The 25352-nt window shown below is 38.4% G+C and overlaps 1 protein-coding gene across 1 annotated transcript; it reads left to right on the top strand.

Annotated features, from left to right (window-relative positions):
* Positions 1-539: 539 nt before the first annotated feature.
* LOC147447988 (transcription initiation factor IIB-2-like) lies at positions 540-1745 on the top strand. Its single transcript, XM_086524467.1, has one exon. It carries the CDS (start codon positions 571-573, stop codon positions 1546-1548), a length of 978 nt encoding a protein of 325 aa, XP_086380593.1. The 5' UTR covers positions 540-570; the 3' UTR covers positions 1549-1745.
* The last annotated feature ends 23607 nt before the right edge of the window (positions 1746-25352 follow it).

The following is a 25352-nucleotide window of genomic DNA, read 5'->3' as shown; positions in this document are numbered from 1 at the left end:
GGGTCATTCCAACTTGTTTCAAGCCGAATGCAATCTCCAGCTTCATGTAAAACCTCTGTAGTCATTTTACCCTTCATAGCAGACTCTATAGCGCATGGCCATAGCTCTCCAATGCCATTAGATTCCTCTTCTCCAAACTTGATTGATCCTTTTCTTCTAATAGGATCCACCTTCAACCCATAGACGGCTGCCTCAACCATTGAGATGGCATGGCTAGTAGCCATGTCCTCAACTAGTTTCTTCATCCCGCCTTTGCCAAAGTTTGTTCCCAAGTCCAAACCGCTCACCTATGGGCCCCCAACCCGTGTGCAGCAGCTGAAGTTGTCCATCACCAAGCGCGCGCAAAGTGGGAGGGTGCGAGCGTGCAGAGTCACAGAGTCGAAGAATCACATGGGCATTCTTAAACAAGAGAAGCCCACTGAGTATAATAAATACACAGCTTCTTCTCTTAGCGCATGAGAAATCCCAAAAGCAACAAAAAAGCAGCTGAAAAGACATGGCGGTCTTTTTAAACCCTTAAACCTCCAGAGGGAAACCATTTTAGGTTACGCCTGCACGTCAACGCAGAGGATGGGAGACGAGATGTGTCGCGACTGCGGGCGCGAGACGCAGATAACGTTGGACTATGCGAGCGGAGACAGCATTTGCACAGAGTGCGGGCTGGTGATGGAATCGCACATCGTGGACGAGCGCCCAGAATGGCGCGTCTTTGAGGGCGATGACTCCTCTGACAAGGTCCGCGTGGGCGCCCCTGGCTCCCTCCTGCTAGACAGCAACGATCTCCACACCCACATGGACAAGGCCCCTCCCTCTGTCATGCGCGCAGAGGCCCAAGCCTCCTCCTCCTCCTCCTGCTCTGACGCCAGGCGCCTGGCTCTTGCCTTCAAGGACATCCGCCACCTCGCTGATCGCATGAACCTCATACCCTCAATCCAAAGCCGTGCTTGCGAGATCTTCCGCGATGCTGTCAACGCCCTCAAAGGCCGCCACAAGGAGCCCTATTATGCTGCTTGCTTGGAGCTTGCTTCGCAGCATGAGGGCTCTGTGCGTTGGAGCATCAAGAGCATTGCCCAGTATTGTGACACGAGCATCAGCGACATCCATAAAGCCAAATCTCGCATTCTGAAGCATTTGGGCGGCAATGGTGTCACTGCCTCAACCACGTCGGCTGCCGCCACCGCAGATGCACCATGCAACAATCCACTGGCTATGCCAGCAAATGGGGTCAATATTGTCTCTGCAGGACTACAGATGGATAAACTCATTCGACGGTATTGCTCTAGCATCAACATGGATGTCAGAGCTATGAGAGCTACATCAGAGATGACAAAAGCAGTTCAAGAGAAACTTGATGTACGGCGTAGCCCGATTTCCATTGCTGCAGCATGCATGCATATTGCAGCTGTGCTGTGTGACTCGAAGGTTTCCCTTCCCGACATTGCACTCGCCACAAACATATCAGAAGAGACCATAAGGAAGACTTACAGGGACATATATCCTCACCTTGGAAAGGTTATTCCAGCTTGGGTTCACAATGGAGGATGCTGATATTCTTCTTGATGAGATGATTGATGCACATACTTGTACTGAGAATTGAGCTTGCGATTTAATGATGGAAACAAAACGTTGCAGCACTATAGCCTTCCATGTCAGTACATGAACTAAGATAGATGTGATGTATAATTCTTCTTTCTTCTCTGGAGGAACTTAAAATGACAGCAATTTGAGATGAGATTTTTGGTTCAGTTTGCTCAGGTTTTCTTGGCTAGGCGTATTTTTAGTAATTGATAGGCCAAATAGGTCTTTGGCATACTTTCGAAATTTGTGTCAAATGAATTGCGACGATGTATTCAAACTCTGCGCGTTCTTGGAGTGTCCAAGCAAAACTAGACTGTCATGTCCATTCAACCCAAAGGAGGGAAAAACTAAAAGAAACTTGGGCTGTATTTCAGTAAGAGGAAACTTGGGAGGATTGACTACGCAACATTGATGCATTTTTTGGGTCACATGTGCTGCTCAAATTCCCTTAGAAAAGATTCAACATGGTGCTCTCTTGGCAATTATCTTAAGTTTTTGTCTTGTTAATATTGTAGACATATAGGAGATAATAATCTTGCATCTCTGCATTGGGACTACCTTAGCATAATGCCAATTAGCATTTTCCACTGCAAACAGAGAACCCAGCGACAACATCCGAAGTAGTAAAAAACACTCTTTAACACTAAACATCAGAAGTAGTAAAAAACACTGTTTAACTCTAAATGTCACTTCTCCCATTGATTGATAAGCATCAGACCTCTAAATGGATTATGGCATTCAGTGGTTGAGGGCGGATCTATGGTTGTGGTTAGGCGCTGCAAAGCATGGAACAATATCAACTCTTGGATCCACAAGTAAACTAGGGTGGCCTAGTACACCCCCAATACACTCTAATTCAAGCCCCCTTGATCTGATCATATCCTGGTTTGTAGTACATTCCCGGTCAAAAATGGAAAATCTAAGTTAGAATTTCATCAAGCCTTAATTTCAAGGTCAAATATTGAGTAGATACTTTATAGTTTGGCATGAATCCCATTTGTATCAACAATTCGACCTTAAAGTTCAAGAAAATTAAGATACTCCATGATTAAGTCGAACCATAGCACCTAAGATAAGGACAAAGCCTTGCAAGTGTAGAGACTATTCATATTAATAACTATATGTAGATATGGACTAAGTGCAAGGAAACTCCAATGGAGAAGAAAACACTAAGGAAAGTTAAACACACATTGCCCGCACTCTACACACCATCTTTTGAATATGGAGAATAGGAGCTCTTTAGACTTTCCACTGTCATGAGGTTTTTCATCACCTAGACCATCGTGCATTTTAGATGTTTCGGAAGGTTCCTTATTTTTTCACAATTATAGAGACCTACCCCTCACCCTTTACTTAACATTCCTTTGGTCTATTGATACCTTTTATGGTGTTTGTTACATATAGATGTGGAGTAGTCCTGTAGGCAACAAGTGGTGGCTTCTTTCAACCAGAGGAGCCATGACAACTTTAAATTAGAGTGGTCCCCAGGCATTGACTAAGGGCTATTGTATGAGAGAGAGAGAGAGAGAGAGAGGAACGACACTTTAAAGAGATTAAAACACTAATGGAAAAATAAACGAAAAGAGAACACAAATATACCAATGTGAAGTTGACCACCTCTTTATATGGACACAAAAGGTCTTTTGACTTTCCATCTTCTTATGTCTTTTGACTTTCTACCTTCATCTGTCTTTTCATTTCCTAAACTCACCCTTCACTTATGCACTTAATATGTTTTGAAAGACTTTTTATTTTTCTGAGATTGGGGAGACCTAATCATTCCTTTCAAATTTGCATATACATGGATGGTGTCCCATGGAATTGTAAGTTGAGCCTAAGTTTTTCATGTTTTTTTTTTTTCTTTATTGCGCCAAATATTCTCATAGGTGGGAGATTTTTCATGATTTTGATATTTTGATGATTTTCTATATACCTGTAACTCTAAGGTAAACTAATAGAACATATAATTAGTGATAGTAATGTGCGTGGTTATATAAATGTTGATGGTAGGTCAACCAAATGAGAAAAACGTGACTTTTAGGAACCTAATTTTGTGTCTAGGAAGCAAAATGTGGGGCTCTGATAACCATACAATGTGATCCAAAATCCATTGAAGTTGTTTTTTTGCCATACTCACAATTGTGAGTTGAGATTATATATATTAACTCGAAAGTAATTCTTTTTTTTTTTTGTACCTTAATCCCAGTAGGCAAGGCTCTCAAAGCACCTTCCAAATGAATACCTTCATGTATCTAGGCCATTTAATATCCCAAATGGCACTAACACTCTTTTGCCAGCGTTCTTCTGACCAATTTTTCTTCCAAATCCTGTTGAGTGGGGCAAACCAATTGGCTTTGTATACTAGCACATTATAAGTACTCTGGGTCTTGGGAAGCGAGAACACTTTGTCTTTTGACCAATGTCAGGCTGTCCAATCTATTTTTTATTTGCAAAAAGGTGGAGGTGAGGATGACAACACTTCCAAGAATCTACTGATCAGAAGCCTTTTGTATATGTTGCAGCACTATGAGCTCCACATCCTTTCAGCAAAAGCTTCTGTCATCCCAAAGATGAGAAAGTTTAAAAATTCCTTTGTTGCTTACCAGTTGTGCAGCTTCCCTCCAAAAAGGGTCCAAGGAATCCCTTCCAAGTTTGGAGAGCCAGAGGGACCAATTGAGAGAGGAAGCCCTAAAGTATCTAATATTCTCCCCCCATTCCAGGGTTGAAGCTGCACTTTTGTGCTAGTTCCCCTATGCAGTCGCCAAGCTTCAAGTCTGTCTAGAAAGGCAACAAAATTTTATCATGCAATGTAGCCTTCTTCCATGTGCCCCCTTTTGAGGCAATCTTTGCCTCGTTTATCATATCCCAAGCCATGATAGCCCATTCCTGTTTTTGGTCCATTAAAGAGACAACAAGTTTGGCACACAAAGATTCTGCATTCACCATGGGGTCAATAATCCCAATTCCACCTTGATTCTTTGGTCTTGCTTCCCATTCCCATCTCACCCATTGCCATAGGGTCGTGGCTTTAGTGTTGCTTTTCAACAAGTTTATAGGCTTCAAAAATTCTTTCCGATTGGATTTGCTTAGTTTTAGCAGTGGAGATACAAATGAGATGTATGGGATCATGAAAGCATAAATCACTATGTGTTATGGAAGCGGAGGAGCACAAACTTCCATCTTCTCATTTTATTGTTTATTTTGGTCAAGAACTAGTCAATTCTTTGCTTATCCATAATACCCACCCCAAGTGGAGTGCCTAGGTGCCTGAACCTAGTGCCCTTTCCTATAACTTCTCTCGATCGTTCCGCGGGGTCTATGTGCTTCCACGGAGAAAAAGGCATGCCTTCAACATTCCAAATGGATACTCAAATAGAGACCCCACCACAGAAGGTTAATGGATAGCCACGAGACGATGGGCAATCCAATGCAAGCAAGAAAACCATAGAATTCAGAGAAGCCCATCCAAGCCCATCATAGCAATGGAAAGGCCGCCCCCCCTAGATATCGATTCTTGTCAGTCGCCCAACAAAAAACGTCATCTCCGGTGGTTCATGGGATTGTGTTATCACCCACATATAGAAAGAAAGAAGAAGGAAGGCAACAGGTCTCTAGCATCTTGTGCAAGGTCAAAACCCCAAGCGTGGGCGGCTGAACAATTGAAAGAAGCCACGCTAGATAATTCCAAAACCCCACTCTCTATGAATATATCTTTGATGTTCTTCAAGAAGCCAACCCGAAAAATCTCGTGGCAACTAAACTAAGTGGCGTATAAAATTATTGCCAAAACCATTTCCCTCAGGCTCTTTCCCCTCTTGGACAAAGCTATTACTCCCCACCAACATGGATTTATCAAGGGAAGATCAATCTATGAAAACATTTTGGCAGCAATGGTAGGAATAGAGTATGCAACATTTACTAAGCAAGAGTGTATCCTATTGCAGCTAGATTTAGATAAAGATTATGAAGTTGGATTTGCCTAGCAATAACCAACTTCTTGCGAATATTTTTGTGGATGATTCCCTACTTTTCCTCAAGGCTTTCCCTCAAGTGATTAGGAAGGCTCTGGAGATTGTGCAAACGTATGCCTTAGCCTCAGGATCAAAGTGTAGTATTGAAAAATCAAGGGTGATTTCACTCTTAGAAAATGACTCCCTTGATCCTCAATGTGGACCAAGGAGATAGTGTCAAAAGGGAAGATATTCCAGCACTTGGGAGCCCCGCTTGGGGTGGACGTAACCCACAAGCAAAGATTCCTATGGGTCTTAGAGAAGGTTAGGAAAAAGATGCAAGGGTGGGAATATGTGCTTATCCCCTTCCCAACCAGAGTGAAAGTGATCAATTCGTTTATGCTACTATACATAACCTTCAACAATTTGCTTCTTAAGTTGGCCAAATACAACTAGAAAGAATTCTTGAAATTGGTGAAAATATTTCTATGGGAAAAAAACACAAAATACTCGACACCTTGGTAGTGGGATAGATGGGATTCCAATGCCGAGACCAGTTGAGCAAGGTGGTACTGGATTCCTTAACCTTGGTACTCATGCAGAGGCCTAGTGTGCTAAATTTATGGTAACAATCACAAAGCTAGACAAGGTTTGGGCTACTATGACAAAGGACATGATGAACAATGCTAAATTGTGTTCTCAAGGTGTCCAGTGGAAAGGGACAAAGATGAACGACAAACTGCTTGCCCCTCGGTGGTTTGGCATAACGGGTCAGCTAGTTTAAAAATGCAACAGAGCAACAAAAGCCTTGGAATGGGGAGAGGTAAGAAGGTATTTTCACAACTCTATAACTCGTTGGTCCCCATGGTTATCTAATCATATTGAACCCATTCTAGAGGGAAGTTACCAGAAATATCAATAACAATGGCGGCTTGGGATGAAGGTTGTTTTATGGAAGGTTCAATGGGGGAGCTCTGCCGACTGGTGTGAAGGTTCTAGCTAGAGGTATTGGTCCAGATAGATGCTCGCGATGCAGAACATTCAGTGAGAATCTCCCTCACTTATTCAAGGAGTGCCTGATTTGTGGCATGACAAAGAAAATCTGCAAATGCATTCAAAAGATCTGGAAGATGGGGTTCTTCAAGAACGGTCTCTTGATGGGAGGGAAGGTGTTGAAAAGCCAAGAGCTGCTTATTTGTACGAAAATTGTTAGATTCTGCTACTTTAAGCACGTATGACAGGCCAGGAACTATCCAGTATTCAAAAACGCCTTGAAAATAGCTAGTTTCACGTAGATTATGCAAGAAAGCAGGGAAGTGATTGTCATCACTAAGAAATGGAATAACTTTGAAGAGTGGAATTGGGCAATTGGGGCTGCAATGACTGACTGGCATGTTTGAGTGAATGGGTTCTTGCTCATATGAAGGGTTGCTCTTTGTGAAGCCAGTCTTCCGTTGGTGTCCCTTTGATTGTCGTGGGGTGGCTCCCCTCTAAGTTGATGTATTTCCAATGTATCTATAGTATTCGGGAGACGCCATGGCTCGATACGAGCATGGCTTGAATTTGTAAATTTTTGTGGGTATTCTAATATAATATACTCAACATGGTGAGTTCTACCAAAAAAAAAAGAAACAAATATAAAATTTTTATGTGCAATCTTCTGTGGGACACACACACACACACACACACACATACACCAAAAAATGTAATGAGAAGTACAAAAGACTACTTGCAAAAAAACAATAATCTCATTGAACTAGATCAACCACATCAAACAATCAACCACATGGAACGTAATGTGTGTATCTTTGTTGTAGAGGAGCATGAAAACAAGACCTTCCATCATTATCATTACCACAAGAAGCATCCTCTGACGGCTAAAGCAGTGGATGCAGCAACGTCTTTGATGATGAGTGGGACACTCTTCGATGGTTAACTCTGAATGCTTCAAATGGATTTTGTAGAGCACATTGGCAGAAGATCTTTTGCAAAAGTATGTGGACCATCCACAAAGATATACGCCTAACTCTCTTCTTTATAAAGCCAAAAATTCCCTTTTTATGGCCCAGAGGGATTCTTGGATAGTGCTTGAAGAAAACCTAGAGGTTTGGTGTAATACCACCTACAAATTTTGAGGCTAATCTCTAAATTTGAAATTTGAAGGTGAAATTTAGACAAATTTAGTGTAATTCAGTACAAAAACCTTCAAATTTAGTCAATGTAGGTTGTGCGAAGCTTTTCGAAAAGAGTTTTTTTTTTCCTCTTTATTTTCGAGCTTGAGACTTGGTGGATTTGTGCATGCATTTTTGGGGCCATATAGACACCCACACAGAACAATGAAATTGAGAACGCGCAAATGAATTCCACAATCCACTTAATGCCGAATTTTGTCCTTTGAACATTGAAATCTCACATATTTGAGTCCCCAGTTCTATGTAGCATCTAGATAGATGTATACACACTTCAACAACAAACACAAAATTTGTGCACAGCAACATGAAACTCATGCTATTCCAATTTCATACATGGATTGCTTGCTTTGTCGCTTGTACATCACATGTGAGTCATGACACATGGTTGCACACACTATTCAAAAATTTCAAGTATTCAATGGTAATGTCTTATAAAATCAGTACAAATTCAAAAATTCAACTTTGAAAAATTCAAGTGCTTTAAAACGATTTTTCCTCGGGGACTCACCAGTAGCACTAGGGAGACATCATGAGGGTGCCTTTTTGACCCCTATATATATAACCCTCCTTTGTAAAATCTAGCATTTTTTACTTATAAACCCTCCTTGTTCTCTCTCTCTCTCTCTCTCTCTCTCTCTCTCTCAATGTTGTATCCGTCCTTTCCAGCTGATACTATTGCAAATCTACATGCTTCATCATTGCCCGTTGCTACATGTTATAGAGTAGCGCATCGTTTTTGTTGTTGTTGAGGGACTCCATGAATCAAGAATAGATTTTAAGTTTTTTGAAGCCATTATGAATACGTTTGAATTTTTAGATAGTGATATATCCTACAAATCTAACATATTTTTCCAAACAAATTAGCAATGTTAAGGGGACTATTCTTGCTACCTCAAAATGACTCGAACTTCAATTGAATCAAAAGTTTTCCTGTCATTGTATTGTTACCTATATGGGGTGTAAGGTGCCCCAAAACTCAAATAAATATATGCTATAGAACTTATGTGATAAATATAGATCCACCAAAAAAAAATCATAAAAGCTCAATTTCAATTAAAAACAACAATTGAAATTTTTCACAAATAGGCCATTACTATCATTATGAACATTTTCCTCTCCTTAGAAGCATGATAGCATGTAAGTACTAAGGCTACTCATGTAGCAATTTAGCCCTTGCTATAATGACTTCTAGGGTGGTATAGTGCCAAAAGTATGAAAAATCGCAAAAAAACCCTACTCATTTTCTTGTACAATCTAGGTTGAAAAATCGATTGCATAAACAAGGTTAGATGTCGAAATAATAGCCCAAAAAAACTCCGATTTCTTTCACCTCATAAGCCAAATTTTTGGATATAGAACACTTAAGATTGGTTATTGGATCTCTTCGGATAATTAAAGGAAATTTCTCACTGAACGAGACATAAAAGTGTCTTAGGACACATAAGTGATTAGCCTCATGGCCTTCACTATATTGCATCCCTGACAATAGGCATAGCAATTTTCGTGTTGAACGAGTTGGTGTCCATCTCTAGGTATTTGGTGTTGTGGCACCTGTTTCTTTTTTATTAGCTCAAGTTGGGTATAGCTACCAGCAAACATTGATCTATAAATTGCTTTTGAAAGTGCCCCTCTTTTATCAGAGAAAGATGATGGCTACATGACTATTAGGTAGAGTGATACTTGAGATTATGAATGTTGTGTACACAAATACATTGAGCAATTTTGTACTATACATTGCAAAAGCCTTGCCATTTGTAAAAATACATGTATTCTTTAAAAATCAAGACTTCTTTCTAAATCCATGTATCGCAAAAGCCTTGCCATTTGGAAAATCAAGACTTCTTTCTAAATCCAATTACTAATCAAAGAGATGCAATTGCTAAGTTTCTTTGTTGGATGCTTTACAATGCAATGGAACCTAACTTCATGTAGTCTCATTTCCAATTAGAAACTTCAATTATAGAAATTCTCAAGCTTTTCCTTTTCATTTTTCTTGGGTGTGCATGTGTTGTGAGGGCCTTGCAAAAATAAGCAAGGTCTCGTATAGAGAACGGAACTTCGTTGGATTGGTTGTATGGTCTTATTGTTAGCTTTTCTATCTAAAGTGAGCTGTGTACCACAGGCATGTAGTGAGTGCATGAATGATATAAGCGTCCTCACTTGCAAATTGAAGACTCATGTATGAGTTACAATCTTGAACTACCTTGTGATATTAACCTATCAAGTTTGGTTGTAATCCAATGAGGTACCAAAATCACGATCCATCATGATGAAGGTCCGGGGAACTGCAACAGAACATACCAGAAAGGTCGTCCTAGGGTCTAGGAACACTTTCCTATGGTCAAAATATAGTCGTAAATCACAAAAGAATCAAGATTGAATATACTTGAATGAAAGAGCAGTAGACAAGGAGCACATTGCAAGTTTTGAAATCAAAATGTGATTACCAAAGCTCAAGACATGATGATTACAGAGGGTATGAGAGTAATCGCTCTCAGTCATACGTTCCAAATTCAAAAAGTTGATAATGATAAGTGTTAATTTTCCCCGGGGAGGTCACCTAAGAAAAATGTAACCTATCACGTGAGTTCAACAGAAGGGTATTTAAAGTTCTTAAAACTTACATAAATATATAAACAGAAGGACATTATTTTTTCAAATTTGAAAAAAACTTACAGATTTTAAAAGAAAAGGGTACATTATATTCCTAACAAAATTCACAGATAAGGGGTTTTACAAACATGTCTTGAACGCACGTGATATGGTAGTTTTACACATAGTGAACCCCCCGAGTATTTTTCCGCTTTACAAAACGAGTTTTATACCTAGGTCTCTCTTGGTCAGTGGTCAACTTTACGAGGCTCAAACTCATTTATAAATCATACAACTCAGATGTAGCACAGATAGACTCAAGATGATCTAAATAACATCAGAGACTCTTATATTATTAAAAAGGGCTTTACGAAAAATAATGAAATCAAAATTTGGGCTCAAAAATGAAGGGGTCAAATCAAAGGGCGCTCGTTTGGTTTGACTGTCAACATTCCCCCCTTCCTAGTCTTTGCACGTCCTTGTGCAAACTGGCTTGATCTTCATCTATATTGCTTGCATTGTGTCTTTGATGTTGCTTTGGTAGTTGCATGATTATCTGATTGTGAGAGTCTTTAATCCAGTCTTCGCTTCTCCAGTGTTCAGGTGAGCAGATTGAACTTTTCCGCCCTTGCTTGGATCTCCACCTTTGTTGCTAATTCCCTGAAAGGATTGTTGCTTAAGGTGCTTTGATAAGCTATGTGTTGGGCAGGTAGATACTTGGTCAAGGGGTTGAAAATGGAAGAATCTATTTCGAAAAACCCTATCATGATTTCCTCCTCAAATGTCTACATGTAGTGAGATGGAAAAAACATGATTCGGGCATACATCCCTATGATTACATTTTTGCTTGGAATCTTTGTCTTGAGGTTCAAGCAAACCTCTTGTTCCATCTAGGAACATTTACCAAGCACCAACTTGTAGGAGATTTCTTTTGCACCCCATCTGGCACTTCCACTTAGATGGCCAGATTTTACACTTCAAATAGAGCTTTCCTATGCATTTATTGATTTGCCCGATTTGCCTATATGTTACTTGCTTACCCCAAATGCAATGTGCATACTTACCTTATTTTCCCACATGTCCCATGACATATCACTTGTGACTCAAACGACTCATTTTTTTGACTCTCGGTCGCTAATTGCTCCTGATTTTGCAATTCTTGCCCATTTCAACTTAATTAGCCCAAATTTTGGCATGCGCCAAATCTCTCCATATTTGACATGCTCAACACTCTTGCTTGTTAGGCTTGGTGTTTGCTTTCAGACTTGAATCTTAAATTCTAGGCTCTATTAATATTTTTTTAATCATTATTAGGTTCAAAAAGAAATAAAATTACTAAAAGAATATATTATTTGACCAAAAATTTTGCCAAAATTATTCCTCACACTCATATGTACATACTCTCATTCTGAGTATCTCCTTCATTGAAATTTATCAATATGGCTCAATACTTTGCTAGATAAGAGTAAAAATATGCTGGAAGTTATAAAAAAACAAAAAATTTAAAGACCAAACACACTTTATACACTGCACACATAATGTCTCAACATCTTACAACCTAATATCTTGCAATATACTGCTCCAGCTATTGTAGCCACTATTACTCCCCCCTTCCCATTCTGAGTCACCACAGACAAAGGTTTGTTCGATGTGCATGATTGATTTTTGAATCCAAACATTTGTAATTTCCGCAATTTCTTGTAGGTAATTGTTGTGCGGACTGTTTGTTTTTTGTGTTGGAGTCGTATGAATGTTGTCGTTCATCCCATATATGTGATATGTTTGTGTGAAGGACGTAATGTGAGGCATATCCTTGACATAGTAATTCAACATGTCGTTTTGTTAGTCGGGAACAACCTTGTAAGTTCGCATCCATGAAACTCCCAAAATGATTTTTTCGTTGAGATCTGTATCTACCATGATGTGGAATCAATGTGAGCAGTGGTTGCCATCTACGTTAACTGAGACATTGGCTTGTTTCAAAATAACCATGGTCTTAATGTTGCCTCTTTTAGCTCAATCTAAGTTGTTTCAATCATAGACTCCACTAGTTTCATGTAGGTTGAATATTGCATAGCATTGATAGGTGTTATAATGTCCGCAAGTTCTCTTTTGTTTGTGCCATCGGCTAGCTAAACATTGATTTGAACATCCATTCCACCCAGCCAATTTTTCTTAATCTGAACTATTCTAATAGGAGGTGGTGGTTGATGACGTTCCTTGTGCTTTAAACTCCACAACCTAGCTTCCTCATGTGCTTGATCCTTCTGCTGGTGTTCCTTACCTAAATATATTTTTTAGAGCATTTTTATAGTGAGAGTTTGATGATATTTCTTCAATATGGAACCATTTATCCAATTAGACATTATCTCTCCCTCCAATGTCGCAAGTTGGATGGCACCACTTGGTGATATGTTATTGATCAGAGATGGGATGTTACCCTACTTTTTGAGTTTCTTCGAATGTTGCTTAAGGGTGGAGACTAAAAACTCCCTTTCAAAATTCCTTGTTTATAGCATGTTGGTCATGGAACTGAAAAAAAGAGCATTTTTTTCCCGGCACCCAGTTAAAGGAGGTAAAACTTGACAACACCTGGGACAAAGGTTCTTCTTAACCCAAGAAAGCAAGCCATCAAATCAAAAGTATGTTTGGACTCATAGTGGTGCAGGGGTGGCCATTGCCACGAAAGTAATTTGGGAGAAATGGGGGGATGAATTCTTGTGGAATTGAGTATGAGCATACATTTATGGTAGTAGATTTTGGTACTAAAAATGACTATGATATTATTCTAGGAAGACCATCAATGCACCATTTAAAAATGGTTCAAGATTGTGGCCATGATTACATCTACTTGTGCCACATGGAGACCACCACGTGCATCAATTTAAGAGACCATAGCTACAAAGATGTACGTAGAACTCCTATAGAGGAATTTGATTTGGTTACAACTACAAAATTTTAAATACCATCATGGATGAATTCTAAAGCTCACCTATGGATGTGTGAAGCTTTTGAATGTGAAAGCCTTGCAAAAGAGGAGTGTAGAGAGGATAGGTCATTTGAAGATTCTCATTATATGCATGAACCTTTTCCAGAGGAAATAATGGAACCCTTAAAGTGGACTCAAATTTTTTCCGAGATCACCCCTACAAAATTTTGTGATGAGAATAGTTTGGACTTGATTTCATTTTGCATGATTCAAAAACAATAGGAAAATGAATGACAAAAAGTAACGTGTAGGGTTCTGCCTATCTAGGATGAGATTTTTGTTCAAAAAGGATGCATGAAAGAGTTTCATTACAAGCATGTGAAATCTAAAGACTTTGCACCACGAGATTATGTGCTTGTTTGTACTCTTAAACAAAAGACAAAGAAACTAAAAGAGAAAAGAATGGGACTATTTGTGATCCATTCTATATCACTAAGTGGGGCCACAAAACGTGCTACATTAGATAGACATGAAATGTCCAATTTGATTAATGGTTGTAGATTTGAAAAGTATCACTTGTCATTAATTCAATAAATGCTTGAAAGGGAACATGTAGCTAAAAAGCAAGAATGGCAAGCATGACAAAGTCATTCAATAGACACACCAAGAAGCCAAAGAACGATCTATGAAGAGGAGACAAATGCTAAAGGACATCAAAATCAAAAAGCTATCGATACCAGCTAACTAGCATTGAGGAAGATGAAGAGAGTATGGATCCATACATTTCTACAGAGCTAGGATCCAACATGTTACCTATTCATGTACTAGTAGATTCAAGTGCACATTTGAATACAATTAGTTGGGCTCTATATCAAAAGAATACCAGAGTTGGGGTCCTACAACCATTGGAAAGGACATTTACAAGACTGAATGGAACTGTCAGTAATGCCCCATGTTACGTGGAGCTCATGCCACACATACAAGTATTACCATGTCCCCATAGCTTCTTTGTACTACCTCCAAATTCCCTTGATAATCAGCTTATACTAGGTGCACCATGGCAATGCAAATACAGGTGTATATACATTGGTCTAAAAACCAAGTGTATTTTACAGTAGAACATTAAGTACAACAAATCACATTTGCTTCCATGGAAGATATCGGGTATCTCTTCGACGATGATAACAAAAGCACTAAAGAGTCAGCCAATAACTTCAATGCAATAGATGAATAACACAACATTACAATGGTCATGCCAAAAACAACACCTAAAAAATCTATTGACAATCATAATGGTCCATCTGTAGTTGATTCGCTCCCTTGAATACAAGTCATTGAGACAAAGCTACCTATTACGAATTTTGTGTTAGCAATTGAAGACTCAAAAACATCAAAATAGTCCACTCAAGTCAACCATCCCAAACAAAATTAGGTACCAAAGAAGAGACGGAGGCCAAGGTCCCACCAACACAGCACCAAACACCTTCAAGGCGACAAATATGGATATCAAAGGAGGATACTCCAGGAATTGATACAAACTTCATTTGGGTGCCAAAGGCCCAAGTCCAAAGTTTATCTCAATAAGGTCTAAATCAACCATTGTATTTGCCCACCGCTACAAAGAAAAGATAAGAAATCAAGCGTGATCCACCACCAGTCATCCATACTCCAAAGGTTAAGGAAACACAGGTAATCAGATATAAATAGATATGGGTACCTAAGAAACTTGTTTCAGCTCAAAAATCACCACACAAACGATGGATTCCAAAACAAAAATTCATATTCATCCCATTGCGACCACACTCCACGAAGGTGCTTCAAAGACACCACAACACTTGCCAAGATAAGAAACCATTATAATGGTGTGTTGTCCAACTTCTGACACAAATTCAATCCAAGAAGAAATTTCAACCTTCATTGATTCAAAAGTGTGCTACCAACTTACCACACTTGTTACATGGTACATGCTTAATAACACAAAAAGAGATAAACCTCGTCGTTGAATTCCCTTAAGCACTTTGCTTTTGACCCACCTCTCACACAACATTAATTATTCCATGCATTGACTGAGTATTCATACATAGAGCCATATTAGAAGACCTTGCATAAGACACTGCTTTGACACCCATGCACAACACAACCCGGATGACTCATTGTTGTTCAGGAGAACTCCAACTAGGACCTATTGATTATATGAGAAAAGGGCATTGTTTTATTGATTTTTGTGTTCTAATTTTCCTTTGATTTTTCTTTTGAAACAAAATGATTTTATTTCCTAAATAAATAAGGTATATCAAGAGTAAGGGACAAACATCAGATATGAGCCCTTAGGTGTGAGTACTTATATACATATTCTAGAGTTTTTCACTTATTTTTTTGCAAGTTTTCTCTATTTTCTATTGTCTTTTTTGATTTTCTGCAAATCATAAGAAAAGCAAAGTACGAGCAAAAAGAGTTTATGAAGTGATAGGAACTTCCAAAAGTCTAACTGGAGTTCGTTTGGTCAAGATTCAAAATGATCATAACTCGGTGAGATGAGGACCAAACTTGACTTGCAGGTTAAGGGCATCAAAGCTACCAAATTTTGTGAAGAAGTCTCACCAAAAACTCTACAAGCAAAGAGGCTCTTGGATGTTGATAGCATCAAAATCACTAGAGGTCATCCAAATGACATCTGAATGGGGTCACACTTCATTACTAGCTTCTACATGGCTGCTACATCATGTCCCACATCATACATAGTGTGAGGCTTCAGCATATAGTCCAAGACAATAGTCATATCTTTATTCACACAAAAAATGGCTAATAGAAGCATTAATGGCATCCAATAGATGGAGTGAAACATCAAATGTGTCTCAAGGGAGTATATATATTCATGTGGGAATAGTCACATAATTGAAAAATTGTATATGTGTGCTAGGTAGGAAAAAATCACGATTTTTTCTCTGCCTTATTCATGTTGAACAACAGCCAGATCTTCTTTTAGCCAATGTTGTACCCTAACTTAAAAACTAATGCTTATGAAGTCCCAAATGTATTGGACTTACCCCATGCCAAGAACCTTCTTTTTTCACCTTGACAAAAGTCCAAAAGTGGCAAAGATCTTCCATAGGAGGCCGCGTTTATGGTACAAATGATTCAGTACCCTTAAAACACCATGGGGAACATGTCCACAAAACTGGAAGTCAATCAGAGTTGAGATCTCCAATTTGAGGAAAAAATTATGATTTTTTTCCATGGAGGGTGATCACACACCGAGCAACTTTATGAGGTCAAAATTCAAAAGAGGCTTAGAACTTGTGTACAAAGCTCAAAAAGTTTGCAGCTAATATTGAATTCTTTATTTCTAGCCAAACCACTCAGGAAAATATTATCATTTTTGTACTAGAGCCTATTCTTATAGTGTACTTTAAGCCCATGAGGTCAAAATTCAAGAAAAGACAATATCCATTATAGCTAGGAAAAATTTGTAATTTTTTCTTAATCTTGCATAAATGAAAAATTTTCAAGCTTTTGTGCATTCTACTTAAATTGTATAGTCATTTTAAGACATCCAAAGAATCAGCAAGCTAAACAGGTGCATCATGGCATGGAAAATGCAAGAATAGCTTTGAACATTTTCTAAAAATGACAATGATGTGATGGTTATACAGGAGCTATGCAAAACAACACAAAAGAAATGCCCAAGAAGTGGAGCCATAAGAAAAAAGTTGGAGATGTTGTTGGTCTTCACTTCCCTTAAGGAGACAGAGAGAGCTTGATAGGATACTCCTAATTTTCAGAACTTGACTCATGTCAGAGAAAACATGAAGTAGGAGGGGGAAGTGTTGGAAGTTTCCAACAACAGATGCCTGCCACAAAAGGAGATGCTCAAAGGATCTTTGACCCCTTGTAATAGAAAGTGATTGTAATTTTTCCGGCCACAAAACCATTAGATCTTTGTTTTTTTTTTTAAATGCAGAATCCAATGTTATGAGCTTCCAAGTTATATCATAAGTTAGACAATTTTCTCGGATAGGTCACTTATTTTTGAAGCGGTTTCAACCTTTGTACATATAAGAACCTTAGCCAGGGTATGAAAGGTGACCTTGTAAGGTTTTGAACATTTACTTTTATTATAGAAAATAAGAAAATAAGGTCTTGTTTGTATGACATGAGCACCCTCTTGCTGTCAAGATTTCATCTCTTTGCACCACACTGCACGATTATTGCATCAACAAGCCAAGAGCATCAACGCATTAGCCTCAAGGAGCTCTTCATGTCGATATCTACATTGCAAGCATTTTGCAAGATTGAAGCATAGATTCCCATGACTTTTCATGTGACAAATCTCACTATCCAACTGTTATTTTTAGATTAGATGCATTTGAATGGTAAGAATGTTTGTTGGAAACTACTTCTCCACCATACACACTGCTTCAATAGCATTTAAGCACGCTACATCTATACTATATTTTCTTATCTCTTTTGAACTGATACAACATACCAACTCACTGATTTTATAGATTTTTATTCTAATTTCATCTGTTAGACAATCCTTTATGGCAATTGGTAAAATAAATTTTAAAAATTTGTGCCAATCATGTGACTTAAGACCACTAAGATTGCCATCTCTAGTAAAAACCGTTTTCAAACATCGGATGCACCGAGTGGGAGTCTTGAATGAAGATTAAATCTTCTTCACTTGTTGCTCTTCTACACGACTCAAAACCCATGGACCCTTTGGTATAGCAAACTTTCCATGGGGTTTAAGTCAAGACCACATCTCTGGCATTTGACCCACCACCTGTAGGTCATCTCTTTGGGCCTTGCTCTCCCTTTTTCCAGTGATGGTTTTCCATAATATCCCCCCCACATTCTTGAAGATGTGCATTGGGTTGAGTAGATGATTAATCAGCAGGTCACTCCAATACAAGAGTTCATGGAAAATAGAAATTATTTTCATGCCGGGTGGCTTGAAATCTCCCCTGTCTAGCCACATGTTTTTCCAATCGCTTCATTTTAGTGGATGCATGTCATGTTTGCATATGTTTGGTCCATGTCGCTCATGTCCTTCAGGAAAAAATCTACCATGCTCCTCGTAAATTGTCTTGCTCAAATGATTTAAGCGGCAAAAGCCAAGTCGAGGACCATATTTTGGACATGCATGATTGCCAGAGTAACTCAACCCTAAAAAATCATAAAAATAAAATAAAAGCGTTGACGTAGCAAGGAATAGCATATACGAAGCATGGCCAATCGTGCACGGTCCACATGAGAATGCCTTACACATGTACGTTTCGTCATCCGATTGGTTGTGACATGCAAACCCCATCGATCCTGTCCACAAGATTTGGAGCTCTTCTATAAGTGGTGCCAGATAGACACCCATGTTCTTTGATTTGAACTTTCTTGGGATGATCAGTAACAACAATAAATGGCCCTCCTTGATAGCTAGCCATGGTGGAAGATTGTAATTAACAGAGAAAATAGGCCATGTACTCCATGACAAACTCCATAATCGAAATGGGTTTACTCCATCCATTGCCAAAACAAAACGGATACATCAAGGCTCATCTTTAACTGTAGGACATATTTTCTCTATGTTCTTCCATGACTGAGAGTCAGCAGATACCTACATCACATCATCTGTCGATTTAGTATTTAAGTGCCATGTCATTAAAGAGGCTATAGACTTTCACCTGAACATTCTCTTTTATTCTTAGAATGATAGGAAAGTGTCAAAGGACCTTTGTAGGGATACATTTCCCTTGTGTGTCCTCTCTATACCTGTTTGATCCACAATTGGGACATTGTTCTAAATTTTCATACTCATTGCAAAAGAGTATACAATCATTAGAGCATGCATGTATTTTGTGATAATCCAAGTCCAAGTTAGTAAGAATCTTTTTAGCGGTTGGACGGCTCAGGGGGTTCACTATGTGTAAAACTACCATATCACGTGCGTTCAAGACATGTTTGTAAAACCCCTTATCCGTGAATTTTGTTAAGAATATAATGTACCCGTTTTTTAAAAAGTCTGTAAGTTTTTTTCAAATTTGAAAAATTAATACCCTTCTGTATGTATATTTTTGTAAGTTTCAAGAACTTTAAATACCCTTATGTCGAACTCACGTGATAGGTTACATTTTTATTAGGTGATCTCCCCGGGTTGGACGGGTAGGGGGCATGTGATTGCCTTCCAGCAAGATTTTCTCGTTGAGCAACCTATCATTACATCAACAAGTGAACACAACGATCATATTATTGAACTCTAAATTGGACTTTGGTATGCTTAGGATACAATATATTTACCTGAAAAGCTTTGCGACAGAGGCGTCAGACCACTGTAGATAGATTACAGATTAAGCGTTGCCAAAGCGGTACAGAGAACTGAGATTTTTGCACCATTGTAAAGAGGCACATACAAGAGTCTGCATCATCTTGCCGTCTTTATTGTAAGTTTTCACTTTTTCAAAGTTATGGTATTTTGTACCAAAATATGGTTTTGAATAGTTTTTACCCTGATTCTTTTAACCCCCATTTGATGGTTGAAGAGTTTATTTAACCTACTCCTATGAACTAAAATGAATCTATGAATGGAAATGAATATAACATTGTAATGGATGGATAAGCAGCCCTTACCAAGCATAGACAAAAAAAAGAATGAAATGCCTTTTGTATCTCACTCATAGCTCGCCTTGCTCCTAAAGAGTAGAATTGGTCAACTTTGGTCACCGAGAGATGTGAGAGAGGAGAAGAAACAAAGAGAAAACAACAATTGGCACCAATTTGAATGATGAATTGAATCAATGAAAGTATGTTTAAAAAAAGTGGCCAAATCGACTCTAATAATCACCACATACAAGTAACCTTTTGAATCTTTGTATAATCTGATGGTGAACAAGCAATCATCTCCATAAAAAATGTTTCATGTGTACTCAAAACATAGTAACACACACTAGAGTTAACATGTTTATAGAGTTCAAAAACCTCCCACAACCTCCAAAAAAAAATGAAATCAAAACTCACTCTTTCATCACCTTTGAGTGTGTGTGTGTGTGTGTGTGTGTGTGTGTGTGTGTGTGTGTGTGTGTGTGTGTGTGTGTGTGTGAGAGAGAGAGAGAGAGAGAGAGAGAGAGAGAGAGAGCATTCTCCTTTCCTCTTCAAATTTGGGCTCTTTGAGAAAAAACTCGGGTTCGTCTTCTTCTCTTGAGCACCACAAAACCTGCACTTGTACTTACCGGCTTCCAAAACCTGCTCTTATTTGTATTTGATTTTATCTCAAGAGAGACACAACAAGAGAGAGAGAGAGAGAGAGAGAGAGAGAGAGAGAGAGTTCATTGGACAAACCTCTCTCCTCCTCCAAGAATAAAGAAACCCCTCGCTTTGTCTTCCTCCTTAAGAGATCTCCATGACAGCTTTCCTTCTCCTCTTCTTCCTCTTCCGCTTCTTCCTCCTCCCTTTCTCTATGACGATCAATGATATGTGTGCAATAAGATAGGAGTGAGGTTGGAAGCCCGTCCCACATTTGGTGCCGCTGTGGGGGAACGAATACACCTAAACTAGGAAAAACACGAGTGTCTTGTGTATTTGTCCTTTAATTTCCTCTAGATTCACCTAGAGTTAACCTTTCTCTTTAAAACCGCATAGCTTAAGATTGTCGTCTTTTGCTGTGTAGAGGTAGATTGGAAGTAGATTGTGCTTGCTAAGTACCTTGTAGGATTGTAGGATTAGACTAGGATTTTGAGAATGATTGAGGATGAAACAAGTCTTAAGATCAAGGCTTTGAAAACCATAAAAAAAAAAGAAACAAGTGTTTGTGGACACTTTCCACAACCCCATTGCAGTAGAACCTAGGAGTAGGGTAAGTAGAATCCGAGGGGGGATCTCAGAACATTGCTCGCTCCAAAAGAATCAATTGTGAGTTGTTTATGTGAAGTTGCAGATTTCATGTCTATGCTTGAAATAGAACCAAAAGACTGTCAATCACAGAATCCGACTGAAGATTATGCTCTGAAAGTTGTATGAACCAGTGGATAAGCTTAAGGATGCAATTGAGGTAAATTTTCAAGAGTTTGTAAAAACTCAAAGTATTTGCTTTTTCTTTAGATTTAGGTCAAATTAAGTTTTGACTTGACTCACAAGCTTAAAAAACAAGTCATAAAAAGACTTCCCATTGAAAAATTTGCAAAAAGTGTTCATTTTAAGCCAAAAGTAAATAATCGTGATTATTTACTTTCAGCTCAAAATTGACCAAGGCTGATACCAGAGACTCTATGCATGATTACCAACAACTTTTTAAAGGCTCATAGAATTTGGATCACAAAACAGACCAAAACCTTGAGAAAAACTAAAATCTGTACTGATTGTCGAGAACTTGAGTGTGACTTGGTAAAGCTTGCTCAAATTTATTGAAACTTGACTCAGAGGCTTAGATTGAAGTTTTAAACATGCTCAGATGACCAAAAAGATGTAGAAATTTACCAGAAGTAAATAATCACGATTATTTAATTTTGTTAATTTTTTTGAGCAACTAAGCATACCACCGATTTTATCATGTTAGATTGAGCACTCATATCAAATTTGGTAAGATTTGGAGCTATAAAGTGGAAATTGTGGCCAGATTTGTAAAGTCAGTCTACGGATAGAAAACTGTGGACAAATTGAGCAGTTATTATTAAAACTTGGTGAAACTTGGCTAGGGAGCTTAAGTTGAGTTTCTTTACCAGCTAGTATCAACATTTTGGCAAAAAGTTGCAAAAAATTACCAGAAGTAAATAATCGCAATTATTTACATTTATGCTGGAACTAAACAATTTTGCATATTTGAGTATACAACAAGGTCAAGCATTTCAAGTAGACTCCACAAATCAAATTTGGTGAAATTTGGATCACAAAAGTGAGACTTAAGCCAAATTCTTGAAATCAGAGTCTGCGGACACTAAATAGTTGATAACTTGGACAAATCTTGTTCAAACTCAATGAAACTTGTCTAAAGACCACAACAAGGTAATCGACACTAAATAGTTGATAACTTGGACAAATCTTGTTCAAACTCAATGAAACTTGTCTAAAGACCACAACAAGGTGATTACCTGGCAAAACAAGCCTAAAAAGTGTAAAAATTAAGAAAAGTAAATAATTGTGATTATTTACTGCAGAGACCCAGAGACAGGATTTTGGACTTTTGAGCTTGTGCAGTGTTAGAACAACATAATACAAGGCCACTGGTCAAGTTTGGAATCCATTGGGTCCAAATCAGTACATGTTACCTCAGTTTCTAGATTGCAAATTAATCCTTTAGCTCTTTGCAAGGGTAAAATTTGAAAGTCTCATTTGCAAACTCACTTAGCTCATATTGAAGTGAGATACATATACCAATTTCAATAGCTAGCAAAAATTGTACAGTCTTTGTGAAAAATTGCTAACTTCGTTAAAACTGACATAGGAATCAGGTTGTAGGAAAAGAATTGAGAGCTTGACAAGAATTTCAATTGACTCAAGTGGAAAAAATGGATAACAAGTCAATCCGATGGTAAGTACTTTATCCAGGGCTTAACCAATCTATATGAACCTTAGATCTGGTCGTATACTAAGACTATATTAGGTATTATGGTAGAAATCCCTCATTATGGGAATCTCCAAATTGACCAAATTCATGTAATTTGGGAGTTTCCAACTTAATGTGGGAAAAAAGGAGACAAACTTGTTGATAAGATAGAGTGAAAATCTTATTGGATTGTGGTGTTCATAAACATCAAAAGTCAAGAGGATGAACAAAGCATGAATTTGAAGAAACTCTCTTAATTAAATAAAAGAAAGAAAGGTTGATACAGCTAGAGATCTTGTTTACAAAATTGAGTCTTATAGTCACAATAGAAGCTCCACATAATCTACTCCAAATTTGATGCCATATCCAAATTTTGATCCAAGCGTGGTTGATGTGCATGAGCAAGACCTGCTTTATCTTTTAGAGCATGCCTTTTTGGAATCTTAATTCTATAAAATGGTCCTTCTTTGTTGGGTCTCCATGACCAAAAAATTGCATCTACCGTTTCCCACACTTCTGGGTCCTTGCAATTGATAGCCCAAAAACCCTTCTAGCAATTAATGTAAGCTTGAGTATCTGTCATCCCACTCTTTCTTGCACAAGGTGCCCAATATTGAATCAATTTTTTTTGCAGCTTGGTGATCTAAGCTCGTTATCAATGTCTGATAAAGCCATCGCGAGCCAAACTGGATAGATTTCCATGTCACTTGGAGCTAGCATAACAAAGTCACCTTGGTGCACATCAGACATAGGGTCAAAATCTTCCCTTGGTCTATCTCATTGAGGACCACAAAAATGATCATTCAACTCTTCAAGGCTTAGGAATCTTTCTGCTCCTTGTTGTAAGTTCATTGTAGTGGATTGTAGGTGACAAGAGTCCTGAGTTGTTGGCCAAAATTTTTCATACAAGCCTTCCTCTAATATGGTTTCTTTTCCAACCTCATCAATCACCTTACTTCAGTAATCTATCACAGGTCTATAATACAATGGCACATTTGAACCATTCCCTAGATTTTGCCAAAACTTAATATAATTCTTCAACTCTAAAATCACTTCTTCGGGAGCCTTGACATATTCTGCCATTGGCACCAAAGGTGGATCTCCATGTGGTAACATTGGATTGCCTTCTATGTCTGTTTTCCAAAGGCAAATGCTTCCACTCCAACTTGATACACCTACATGTGCCTTATACTGCATCATTGGTGTCTCATCTTGCATATAAACCTGAATTGAAGTGGTTTGGAATGTCCAACAAGTATGTATTGTCCATCACAAAGATAATCATCACAATATTGCTTGAAATCGGGGACCTTTTCAAGCAAAAATGGGACCGGAGAAGAAGATGAGCCATTTCATAATGTATCCATCAAGTGTGGCAAAGTATATGTTTGTGTAACTCTCAATTTCTCTAGAAACTTATTGAGCATGGCATCTATGTCCTCATGTGTATGCCCAACCATCAAAAATCCTAGTTGGATGGTTTTGAAAACACCCCTTGCAACAAGCATTGACAAATAGGCAAATAAGTATCGATTTTTTTTTCCCATGCACCCTTATCCAATTGTAGTAGCAGGTTCTCTGGCAACTTGCAAAATGTTGATCCCGATTCCGCTTCTGTAGCTTTCGATGGTTGCACAATGGGCTCTTTTCCATCACTCAAGTTGTGGTGGTCTAAAGCATCCCTTGAGTTCAAAGAATCTAGTAGAGAGATACTACTCCTTGGTAGTCCATCTGTTGCCAGATCACCAAGAGAATGCTTATCTATCCTCTGTAAGTTATGTGAACAATTAGCAATTGAGCCAATTGTAAGATTTGGATCAACTAGCCAAAAACCATTCAAGACAAAGTGACCATAATGACCTTCTCCATGACCATGAGTGATCATACATATCAAAGCCACCTACAAATTTTATCTTGAATCCACACCGTTAGGAACAATGCATAATCTAGGAATGGCAGTCTTCTTTTGATCTATCTTATCATGGGCTATACAAACATACTTTTGTGGTTGAGTTTCTGAATATGTGCACCATGCATAATATAAGTGCCTACAACTCTTCTGTTGTGCCATGTGACCTTCTCTTTCTCTCAAGAGAAGAGCTCTCTCTTCAAGAGAAGGTTTAGCTTCTAGCCTTGCCTTGATTGAACTACAGACATTGCACTTAGAGAACTCACTTGTCTTTGTTAAAGTGACACGTGGATACTCTTTGTTCCAAATTCTACCAAAATAACATTGAGATAACTTCTTCTCATAGCCCATTTGCTCCACTGTTGTGTTGATTTTTCTTAAAATGTCAACTTGTTTGTACATTGATGGAATCAATAAGTGAGTCTCTCTTGAGCCATCTAGTAGTGTTTTGCTTCTATGTGGCATCTTCTCAGAGTTGTTATCCACAAATTCATTTAAGAGCGCTCTTGCTAAACTAGGATGTTGAAGTCCTCTTCTCAATGTACATGTGTTACCATGCACATATTGGCGCACACCATTTTCAAAAAAATTCTTGTAGCGATAAAATGATGTCTTTGGTATTCCATGCAGCTCATACCATGCTCTGCAGCAAACAATAGAGCCATTTATC

This window comes from Adiantum capillus-veneris, chromosome 11 (genome assembly GCF_014529385.1).
Source record: "Adiantum capillus-veneris isolate H3 chromosome 11, ASM1452938v2, whole genome shotgun sequence".
NCBI lineage: Eukaryota > Viridiplantae > Streptophyta > Polypodiopsida > Polypodiales > Pteridaceae > Adiantum > Adiantum capillus-veneris.
The sequence above is the reverse complement of the archived record's forward strand: the minus strand, read 5'-3'. Positions and strand labels throughout refer to the sequence as shown.